Source organism: Vigna radiata, chromosome 4, assembly GCF_000741045.1.
Source record: "Vigna radiata var. radiata cultivar VC1973A chromosome 4, Vradiata_ver6, whole genome shotgun sequence".
NCBI classification, from domain to species: domain Eukaryota; kingdom Viridiplantae; phylum Streptophyta; class Magnoliopsida; order Fabales; family Fabaceae; genus Vigna; species Vigna radiata.
In genome coordinates, this window is record NC_028354.1 from 14,648,148 (window position 1) to 14,660,690 (window position 12,543).

At 30.4% G+C, this 12,543-nt stretch overlaps 1 protein-coding gene across 1 annotated transcript; it reads left to right on the forward strand.

The window, feature by feature from the left end:
- Window positions 1-2,805: 2,805 nt before the first annotated feature.
- Window positions 2,806-6,284, forward strand: LOC106759445 (bifunctional L-3-cyanoalanine synthase/cysteine synthase 1, mitochondrial). The gene is made up of 10 exons (XM_014642619.2): window positions 2,806-3,149; window positions 3,839-3,948; window positions 4,080-4,137; window positions 4,223-4,486; window positions 4,664-4,801; window positions 4,897-4,948; window positions 5,289-5,368; window positions 5,444-5,503; window positions 5,659-5,739; window positions 5,914-6,284. Exons 1-10 carry the CDS (start codon window positions 2,913-2,915, stop codon window positions 6,010-6,012), a joined length of 1,179 nt encoding a protein of 392 aa, XP_014498105.1. The 5' UTR covers window positions 2,806-2,912; the 3' UTR covers window positions 6,013-6,284.
- The last annotated feature ends 6,259 nt before the right edge of the window (window positions 6,285-12,543 follow it).

Consider the following 12,543-nt stretch of genomic DNA (forward strand, 5'->3'; position numbering starts at 1 on the left):
TATTTCATTTGATATAGTAGTGCTTGAACTTGTCATACCTGAAAATAAAAATTAAGATTAGAGAAAAAAAAAATGTCACAATCTTTGTAAGGGAGTGTTTGGATGTTCTCCAGAAAACATAATATTATAATTTCTAAACTGTTGAAGATTGAGGACCACACACTGTAGTGGGCACATGATCCAAACAAAGTTGATACAAAGTTGATGAATGGAAGCACAAATATAGAGACAATGATGTGATATATTAGATCATATTTTTTAATTTGACTCTTCCTCCAATCCAATGGTCACATGCATTCAACCACAAAAGCTATATAATATTAGCCACAATTATCTTTGATATGGAAAAATAAATTATGAAAACAATATAAATATGCACTTGTCTTTCTTCTATTTTATTTTCTACTTCACATTTTCTTAATGTATTCTATAATATAAGAATGTGCTCATATAAAATATTTAATTATATTTAGTTCTAATGAAATAAATTGCTTCAATACTTTCATGAAGTAAAGTGACATTCTTATGTTTTGTTAATTCGAATGAATTTAGAAAAGAGTGATTGAATGAATCTGAGAGGATTTGAAGTTAAATTTGTTATTGTTTATTTGAGTAGATTTGAAGGTAAGTAAGAATGAATTTTGAAGTAAAATCGGTAAAAATTAGTGTAGGATTTGATTAATATGACATTAAAAAAATTTACTTTCAAATCCACCCTTATTTACTTTCAAATCCACTCAAATAAACAACAACAAAAAATTTACTTTCAAATCCTCTCAAATTCATTTAATCACTCTTTCTCAAATTTATTCAAGTAAACAAAGTGTTAAAGAGCTTGTTGTAAGTGTAAAAGTTAATTAATACAAGTCTTAAAAAAATATGTGAAAAAATGTTTTGAATAATTTTTTTTATCAATATCTCTCTAGATATTTTATTTAAAAAAATATCTTACATCAATTTTTTGTATATTTGTTGCAGATAAAAATAGCATTATTAAGTACAAAAGTTTTAGTAAAATCGGTAATTCATGTAAGAAAAAAAATCTTACACTATAATTATTTTCTAATGAAGTAGTAATAAATGCAAAAAAAAAAAAAAAATTCATAGCAACACATTCTTTGATATGCTATTTCTAACCTACACTATATTATTAGTTGACATTTACTAAAAACTACAAAAATGATAATGTTATTAAATAAGATTAAAAGTTTATAATTGTTAATGCATTTTCACTTAATAACTTTTGACAAAATGTAAAGTTGGGTGACCTTTTATGCATTAAAGGGACTTAGAAAAACTCATAAATAGAGATTTTAAAAGAAAATGAGAGAAACATTCATGGATTTTTTTCCATTCTTATGTTGGAATGATGTTTCAGTCAGTGCCGTATCAAACTATAATAACTAACTAAAAAATTATATAATCATACATAAATTTCATAGAACAAATTATGTAATTTTGAGAGAAATAACAAAAAATAAGGGTTGGAAAGAAAAAGGAAATAATATAATAAAAATAGAAAAGTAGTTTATATTGTACTATAAGACCGTATGATCAGATTTATACGAGAGATAAGACAATTATCTATTACTAATAGGTTGAATTATCATATATCACGAAATTATCATTAATACTAATTAATTTAGAGTACTTACAATTGAATTGTAATTACGTCGTGTTAATTCGAAACATATAAAAAATTATAAACATATAAATTTGAACTATATAATGGAATTAAATATTTTTTCTCATATTTAATATGCATTAATTATTTTATGGACTATTAATATAAATATTCTAAGCATATTTTTTATTTTTTTTATTACGTAAAATTAACATACTCGATCGGGCTATTATAAAATAACTAAAATTTAGTTGAACTATATAATGGAATTAGAGGTCTGTTTATAACACTGAAATTGTTTTAATAAGGCTCAATCTAATTATTAATTTTAATTGACAAGAACTCTGATAGCTATTCTTAGTCAAAAATAGAAAATATAGTAAAACATATTCATTAAAATAAACGGTGATTTAAAGTCTAAAACATACGTAAGCAAACACATAAAGGGCTTTGGATATAATTATTAAAAATTATAGTTTTGGATGGATTGGAATTTTTTAATTTTCCAGAAATATAAAAGTTGGAAAATTTTGTCTCTTATATTTATTTTAACCATAAAAGAAAAATAGCATACCTACGAACAATAATTGCAAGCAATAATCAAATTTCTTATATACACTGCATTCTTGGAACACGACCGTTTGAAATTGTAACCAGAGAGGAAAATCAGTGGGTCCTTACATTAAGAATGTATTTGATTATATTTTTTAATTTAAAAATTATTTTTAGAAAATACTTTTCATGCAGCAAAAATTAGAGGAAAAGAAAACACTGGTAAAACGTAAATAACACAAAATGAATGTAAAAGATATCTGGAAAGATGTTTTGATTTTTTATTACTTCAAAAAGCTGAAACAGAATCATAAAAGATACCTTTCAGACAATATTTTTTATTAATTAATGATTAGCAGCAGACAGAAGTTCATGTACTGAACTTAGCCATCATTCATCCTCTCGCATGAGTCAAATATGGTGGTCAGACCAAAATTGAACTCTTGCACCTAACAATGCCCATCAAAATTCTCTTTTCCATCAAAAAGTGGGCTCAATTTTAAAGAAATGTTATTTCTTTTCCAGTTTCTATTCATGTTAATTATCGTTGCTGTCAAATTTGATTTTTTTTTTTTATATAAAAAAAATGACTTTTTTGCATAAAAGTTGAGTTTTTATTAAAAGGGTCACATGCTATGCTGTTCTTCTGAACCTGAAATTAGTTACTATTTGTGTGTGTAATTGTCGGAACTATTAGGAGTCTCAGAAGTTTGAGACCATTTATAAATTGAGCAGAATGTTGAGGATCGTCAACCTCAACTCAGCTCAAAAAATGGCTTCTTCCTCTCTCATGAGCTTCATCCTCAAGCAAAGGTCTTCTTCACATGCTGGTGTTGCTGCATGCTACCACCCCATCATGGGGAGGTTCTTCTCCACAACAGCAACCGTAGCTGATTCTCCTTCTCTTGCTCAGAGAATCAGAGAATTGCCTAAGGACCTCCCTGGAACAAACATCAAGAAGCATGTGTCTCAGGTATATTCACTCTCTCTCTCTCTCCATCTCTGTGTTTTATAGTTTCATTTCAAGCTTGTATGAGTAATGAGACAAGACAACTTGTGAACCTGAAATTGTTTGGTGTATAACACAGTCACGGTAGCTCTTCCCCCAATGGTTGTACTTGTACTTGCTTTGTTTTGGTTGTGTTTTCTGTTCACTAATATCATGCCATGTGTATCGCAGTGTTTGATTTTCTCGTCTTATCCAGTTTAAATTCATTTCATATATGCCAAGAGTGAAAAGAATTTTTGAATCGGATTTTTAAGGTATTTTTCCAGTGGGGTTGGGTTGGAAAGCTGTCTGGACTTATTGGTATGGATCTTGGGATAATTACAGCTGCAAATTGTGATTTTTGTCATGAAACTCATCTCTTCTGTTTGAGCTTTGTTGAAATTATTTTATTATGAAGTTAGTATATGATACTAATAGAATTGCAGATACATTTTAGGGCTTAAGTTTAGGGGAGGGTTTGATTTCTCACAGGCATATAGAAAAGTAAATGTTGAAGAGAAAACTATATGAGTTTTCACTAAAATTTTCTATTACTTCGCTAGATTTATATGAAGAAGAAACCATTTTGCAGAATAACAGACATTTATAATGTTTTGTTTTCTTCCTATTTTGTTCTTTGGTGGACTCCTGAATTAGAAGCTTTCATTTTTTAGTTGATTGGGAGGACTCCATTGGTTTATCTTAACAAAGTCACTGAAGGATGTGGAGCATATGTTGCTGTCAAGCAAGAGATGATGCAACCTACTGCCAGCATCAAAGACAGGTCAATTCCTTTCTATATATTTATCTTCTTCTTATTTCTAGTTTGAATTTGATCAGATTGTATATTATTCTTAATGTTAATCAAAATTCAAATTAATTCAGAACTACTGTAATTTTCTTTTGATTTTACAGACCAGCATTTGCAATGATCACAGATGCTGAGAAAAAGAATCTGATAAGTCCTGGAAAGGTTAGCTGATATGATATATGACAGCAATTTTGCTCAGTTATTATTCACATACAGATGCTGATAGTAACCTTAATTGATGTTGCAGACAATTCTGATTGAGCCTACATCAGGAAACATGGGTATCAGCATGGCATTTATGGCTGCCTTGAAGGGATACAAGATGGTTTTGACCATGCCCTCTTACACAAGCTTAGAAAGAAGAGTGACCATGAGAGCATTTGGAGCTGAATTAATCCTCACTGATCCAACCAAAGGAATGGGAGGAACAGTAAAGAAGGCGTATGAACTTTTGGAAAACACACCAAATGCTTTCATGCTGCAACAATTTTCAAACCCTGCCAATACTCAGGTTACTTGAGCAACCTAAATTACTATTTCTGTTTGAAACCATTTACTAAGAAAAGAAAATCTGAAGAACTATGTTTTTTAAGATTTTGTTTGCTGAAGTGTAATACTATGTAGTTCTGAAATCCTTGGCTCTTACAGTGGTGGATTAAATTATATATTGATTTCAAATGGGATGCAGGTGCATTTTGAAACAACAGGCCCTGAAATATGGGAGGATACAAATGGACAAGTTGACATATTTGTTATGGGAATAGGTAGTGGAGGCACTGTCTCTGGTGTTGGACAGTATCTTAAGTCCAAAAATCCTAATGTTAAGGTAATGTTCTTCAGATCACCAATTCAAATTACAAATAAACAGTGTTTTATTAGATGCACACTTATTAAACCCCTTGAACTTCATTTGATTCCCAGATATATGGAGTGGAGCCAAGTGAAAGCAATATTCTGAATGGTGGTAAACCTGGTAAGGATCAGAACTTTTTTTTCCTTTGAATTTGAATATTCTTCTACTTTTTGTATGATAATTTTGTGCATTGTTCATTCTTGAATGTTATGCTTCAGCCTTTAAAGCAACCTAAGGTACAAGGTAAAGTTGAAAAGGAAGGGCACACAAGCCTCTAAAATGTCTAAATTTGACAGTCATTTCTGGCATTGGTGAAGTGAATACATACTATAACTGTTAAAGAAGCTTAAAATTAGGATCTAAAGTAACAAAAGTAATCACTGTGGTCCTTGTGTGGTATTTGGAAGACCGTTCTTCTATTTACAGATTGCAAACTCTGCTGTTGTCATTTTTTGTGTAGGTCCTCATCATATAACCGGTAATGGGGTTGGATTCAAACCAGACATATTGGACATGGATGTAATGGAAAAAGTTCTTGAAGTAAGTAAGAATTTTACTTCCTTCTACATAGAGATTTAGCAGGAAAGTTTTACACTTTCATTTTTCTCCAATCAGGTTAGCAGTGAAGATGCTGTTAACATGGCTAGGGTGTTGGCCTTAAAGGAAGGACTCATGGTAATCTTCACAAGACAATTTATGATAGATTTCAAGCTTCATTCATCTAACCATTGATTCCACTCTTAGACGATTCCTTAGTAACTGACAATTAACTGAGAAATTGATAATGGAATTCTGAATTTGCAACTGTTTTTCTTTGTAAATTTTTCCAGGTAGGGATATCATCTGGGGCTAACACAGTTGCAGCACTCAGATTGGCTCAGCTGCCTGAAAACAAAGGCAAACTTATTGTGGTAAGAACAGTTTCCTTAATACAACACCAAACTATGCAATGATTTGCACGATTTTTCTTGTCACCAATTCATGACATGATTCTAGAAAAATTGCTTGGCAGTAAAATTTTAGTCAGCAAACTTGTATATCTATGATGCTGATTATGTGATAACCATTGATGGCTTGAATCTCAGACTGTTCATCCCAGCTTTGGCGAACGATACCTGTCATCTGTCCTTTTCCAAGAACTTCGTCAAGAAGCTGAAAACATGCAGCCAGTAGCAGTTGACTAATGCCATGCATAAGCAATGATCCAAAGCTTTGATGAGGAGTCACATTGCATGGATCAACCTAGTTGTTACAGTCCTGTTGTAGCAAAATTTGTTAACATCACCATCTACAATTCTGCCAGCAAAACCTGTGTTGATTGAGAAATGGTTTTGATACAGTTTAAAATAATTTTATCTTAATGTTTTGTATTTTTTCAGTTTCATAGTTGGAAAAAGTATAAAGTAATCGAAGTGTGTCTGAATAATTCAAGGAATCAAATCCTGTTATTGGTAAACTGTGTCTTCTTTTGGCATCTGATTGTTATGTTTCTTTGCAAAAATAGAAATTCGGTAATACTACCAACTAGTATTACCGAATTTGCTAAAAGTAAAATTAGGTGCAAAATCCTAACTTAGAAATATAATGATTCAAAACCCTAGAATAGAGTTTTACTTCATTTTAAAATAAATAAAATCCATATATAACACATAAAGTTGAGTCATTTCTTCATGAACCTCCGTAATTTCAACCTGCACCCCCATAATATTTTGTATTTTATTTAGAATATAACTTTTTTTTTTATTTATTTTGAACTGTATTTTTTAAAATAAAAATACGTTTTGGATTGTATAATATATATTAAGATGCAAAGGTACTTAAGTTTTATCAATTTATGATATTTCATCATGAATTAAAGATTACTGATTAACGTCTGAAGATAAATGTCGAAGTACCTTTTACAATATCCTCTACCTAAATACGAACTTGAAGCACAACAAATAAAAGGTTCAGAAATCACGAAGATACGAAGACTAGGACATCGAGGTATCTCTCGTCTCGTTTAATTATATACTGAAGACAAATGTTAACAATATTTTGTTTTTTGTACTTGAGTTGCTTGTGGAGTTAAGACAGCCTATTACTATTACCAAATTCTTGTTGGTATCCGTAAACTCTACTCTCTTTTTTTTTTTTCCTTTCTTACTTAACGTTTTGCTTCAAAATCAATCATTTCATCCTATCATGATTGCTTCATTGCTTCACTTTTCTTGCATTGTACCTCTAAGAAGTTACTTTATCCTATATACTGATTTATATAATCAATCATATGTTTTAAATTATACGACATTTTTAACACATTTGTTATATTAAGTAATATATAGATTTGTTGAAGATATTATATCACTTAGATAAAAAAAAAATACAGTATAAGTTAATTTTAATAAGATATAATATTTATTAAAATAATATTCTAGTAAAAAAAATATTTTTCATATCAATTTTTTTCGATTTTCCTTATTTAATAAAATGTTATTTTCAAAAGTATACTTATAATTTTGCTATATTTAATAAGAGGTGTCTGATAAGATGTAGTTACTGTTACAATGTAAAACTTTAATTGGGTGAAACTACGTCGTATTAGGAATTGAATTTGATTTGAGAAATTGTTTCTTCGTTGTTTCTTTTCTTTACTTAACGGATTGTAATATACCATTTGCTGAATTTGAACATAAGATGGGACATTTTTGTGAAGAACTTTATTAAAGGTGAAGAATGTTTACTAAAATATAATAATAAATCTTTTCTACAAATTAAAAAAAAAAAATGTTGTTAGAATGGAGTGCAGCAGGGGCTACATTATTCAGCCGTTAAAGGGAGAGGGTCCTTATGAGGGACCTTGCTTTTGCTCCATTCCCCACTTCCATTTGAAGTAGTAGTGATTGTTTAGCAATTTTTATTTAATCTGTTGTCCTTTTTATCATTTCATCCGATCAGCTACATTTCTCTATCATACTCTTCTTTTGACATCATTTTTATGTTACAACTTTCGATATATATAATATTGAGAAAATTAAAGAAGTGGTTTTTCCACTATCTGAATATACCACCTTTTTCCAAAACTCTCATCTCCTCTTTTATCTTTTTTCTCTTTACAAATTCTCTCTAGATTTCTTTAATTTTCGTTTATCTTTGTAACAATTAGGTTGTGCTTAAGGAATTTTTGTAACAAGAGCTTCCTATCTCACCATCAGTTTAGTGTTTAGAGTTGGCAAGCTTCACTTTTCCTGTTCTTGGTAAATTTTTGAAAATTCTGGCACATGCAAGGAACAATTCGGGTTGCATGTGTTTATCAACTCTTTCTCTTTTTGTTTCTAACTTCAATTTTGGTCCTACGGTTGGTATTCTCTTACCAATCGGTGATCTATATGTGTTCTTAGAATTTCTTTGAGTGCAAGCATCACTTTGGGAATTTTGGGTAAAGTTGTCCATATTTTTTAAGGTAAGGGAAGATAGTTAATTTAATTATGATTTCTTTATGCATGAACTTTAATGTTTGGTTGGTTGCATGTTTGGATGGTTGCATGTGTGTAAATCAAATGTTTGATTGAAACTGGGAAGGCTGGAATCTGTGAATTGTTGGTGATTCTCTCTGTATAAGTGTTCGGTCTGCTCTGGTCTTAAGAAAGTGGGTATGTGAAAATGAGAGTTTGATGTTGAGAGTAAAATTATCAGTGGAGAGAGTCTGAACAAGTGTATTTGGACCTGTTAGAACCTTTAAGTTTCTCTAAAATGGGTAAAAAGCAGGAAAATGGATTTTTGGTCATTGAGTTGTGATTCTACAGAATTTGGGATTTTAATCCGATAAGAAATTCTTTAGAATGATGTTAGAAAGGTTTAGACATCCTTGGTGAAATGTAAACTAGTATGCAATTCAAGTATGAAGGATTAGAAGTTTGGAAAATGTTTAGTTTTGGTAAAATCTAGCATGTTCATAATTCTGCAGAAGTTTTGCAGAGTTATGCAGAAAGTTGAGCGTTCGTTGTTGACCGCTCGACCATGTTAATGTACTCGGTCTTGTACTATCACTCGGTCTCTTAGTAGTGCTCAGTCTTGCATTAATATTCGGTCTAGTATAAGTTTTCGGTCTTACAATAGTACTAAGTTTGTATTGGTGTTCAATCTTAACCGTGTTCGGTCTCTTATGGGCCTTACTGTTAATGACCGTTCGGTCATGCTTTAGTGATCGGTTTTACCTGAGTATTCGATGAAAGTTTAGAGTGTTCGGTCTAAGTTCATAATGTTTGTTCTAAGCCTTACTTGTTTTGTCTAAGTATTAGTTTCGGTCTAAGTTAAATAGTATTCGGCCGGTCTAGTGTTCGGCCCTCGAACTGTATTCGGCTCATGTTTGAGCCTTTCTCTTTGAATTATCATTCGGTCATATTTACATGTTATGAGTATTATTCGTTCGGTCTTATTGATAAGATAGGTTGATCCTTTCCATTCGGTCTTGTTCTTTGGGGAGTGAGAAATCGTTTGGTCTTCAACATTCATAGGGTGTTAGCTCTTTTATTTGGCTTTTATGGTTGTTTAATAACTTATTACATTTAGTATATGAATTTATTGAGAATGAATAAGTGAATAGATATTTCAATAAAGTAGTATGTTTTAAGTTGGTACGGAAGAGAATTTCAAGGAGGAATGTCTCAGTAAATGGTTATTGAAGTGGTAAAGTATGAATATGGACAATGAAATTCACGGCGTTCATCCTGAAATTCTAATGATTACCAGTTCTCAAGTAGAGATGGGTAAGTCATGTTGTGAGAATGTCAGGAGGTCCTAGCCCATAGGGTATCTTGGGTGAGGTATAACGGACTAACCTCGGGTGGAGCTGATGGGTTTCCAGTTACTACACTCTCGGGTGCAAGAACGACCTCAAGCTACATATTCATACAATCTGAATGGTCAAGTCAAGTGTTCGGTCTTTGCTTGAATTAATGTTCGGTCATTGCCTGTTGAGTGATCGGTCATTGCATGATTTTATGTGTTTGGATTGTTGTATGCTTATGTACTTGCTTTATGTGTATGATTAGTATGATTAATTAAATTACTCTAGCTTACTCTTCTTTTCTATCTTGTTTATGTTGTTGTTCGGTGTTCTCTTCTTTGCAATGATCACCTTGTGGGTGTTGGCCGCCCCCTGAGCGCCCTTACTCTAGAGGTCTGGCACCCCTTTTTGTGGCACCGGACGCAACTCAGCAAATTTTGGTTTTTTTTTTTTTTCAGTTTTCGAGATCTCAAATTTAGGGTTCTGGTTATCGATTTTTTAAGTTCTTTAGGTTGTTTTGGGGGTTTTGGACCTTTCTGGAGCTGTTGGTGAGGGTTTCAGAGCTGTTTTTCTTACCTAAATATGAGTATCAATGTGCTATGAAGAAATTGTGTTATTGTATGATTTCTGATCACTTTTACGAGTGTTTCTATTTATTTGATGTATGATCAGTAGTCTTATGTATTGGTGTATCTTGTGAATGTGAATTGATTTTAATGGTTTTAAAGGTATGAAAGAAAGTTCCAATGAGGAACTTCTCAATGGTGATTTCAAGTGTTGTAAGTATGAATATGGGAAGCTTGGAGTTCATCCTGACATTCTAATGGTAACTCATTCTCAAGTAGAGAATGGTGAGACATGTCGTGAGAATAATAGGAGATCCTAATCTAGGAGCTTTAACTAGGCCTAAGGAAAGTGATAACAGACTAACCTTATGTGGCAGCTTGAGGTGGGCCAGTTGTTTGACCACAACAAGTGCACGAATTGTCATAGTTTGATATTCATACTAATCTGGATAGTCAAGTAAAAAAGGTTGTCATGCATGTGTTTGGTTGATTTGGTGTGAGATGTGTATCTTTAAGTAAAATGTTTAATATGTTTCGATGTATCATGAAAATGTTTTGTATCACTAGTTTATCCATGCTTTTGTGTTGTTTGTCTGTGTGTTATGTTTTCTTTGCGATGATCACCATAATGGTGTAAGCTTAGGAATATAATCTTTTCAGTTGTCTCAGCGTGAGGTTGAAAGTAAAACAACAATAAAGATAGTTTCTTTTGTTCTATCATCATATAATATGTAATGTTTACTTTAGTAGTTTTATATTATAAAAATCGAATGTTACAAATTGCATATAACTTATCTTTATATATTAAATTGGCGAATACTAAGTTATGAAATATAACTAAATTGACCAACTTTGAGTGAGATGATGTAATTTTTTTTTAATATGTACTCAATTTAAATATTTTCTATTAATCATCAAATGACATAAATATTAATATTAAATAAATTTGTTTCATAAGTGTTAAAAGGAAATTTTAATGATATTAATCATAAAGTGATATAAATATTAATATTAAATAACTTTGTTTCATATAAGTGCCTAAGGTCTTGTTCACTTGAGTGGATTTGGGGAGAGTAATTGAGAAGATTTGAGAGGATTTGAAGGTAATTTTTATTGTTGTTTATTTGAATAGATTTGGAAGTAAGTGAGAATAGATTTGGAAGTAAAATTTGTGAGAATTAGTGTAGGATTTAATTTATGTGATAGATTAAAAACATTTACTTCCAAATTCACTTCACTTATCTCCAAATCTATTCAAATAAATAACAAAATTATTTTTCATTAAATTCTCTCAATTACTCTCCATTAAATCCACTTAATCCACTTAAGTGAATAATACCTAAATGAAATTTTGAGTGACTTTATTATTGAATTGATCTGATCAATTATTATATTTCGTTTATAGTATCCTTCCACCTATATCAAGGATTACCAATATTAGTGTGGAGTGAATCTTTAGTTTAATTGATCATTATGATCAATTATGTTCAAAGAGTAAAAAATCATTGAATAAATCTTTTATAATAGTCAACCAAATCCACACTACTTTTTGTCTTTCAAACAATATTATAATGTATTTATTACTTCAACTTATACAATATCCAATGATATTTTATGGGTTAACATGTCTGTAAACCCTATAAATGTTACTTTTTTCATTCAAAACTTATATTTAAACTTTTTTTTATTAAAAGATTATGTTAAATATTATTATGTTATTTGACATTTCAGTTTCCTAACATTCCAAAATAAATTTATCATTTATCATCACATACATGAAAAACATTATTAAAATAGTAAATAAATAAAAAATAAACAATCATGGGACCAAACCAACTGCGTTATAAAAGAAATACATGACAAATTTTAAATCAAAGTTAAGCTTATTGGAAAATGACATTTATTATGAAAAAAAAATTAAACTTTTAACTAGAATACTGTTTAAACTTTCTCAAAAAAAAAAAAAAAACTCATATTAGCTTAAAAATAAGAGAGATTTTAAACTCCATGTATTTGCAAAGAGTTAAACATTTTCTCCATCTTCCTTTTAAGAGTCAAAGAAAAGAAACTATATTTTGATTATCAAAAATTTTACACAGCAAAATTGAGTCACATTTCAACAAAAATCGTGAAAATCTCTTCTTCCAAACACACTTCATACCATAGATAACTTCCATAAGTTTTGCATAAATAGAATTTCGCAAGTGAAAAAAAAAAAAAAAACTATCAACATATTCATATTTACTACCTCTAAAAATACTATTAGAAGTAGTCAAACTCATACGTCCTTTTGTAGTATCATTAATATTCACTTTGATCCAATGTATTTTTAGAAATTCTCAAATCACTGGAATTAAAAGAGAAGGAGTATAGGATCGAGT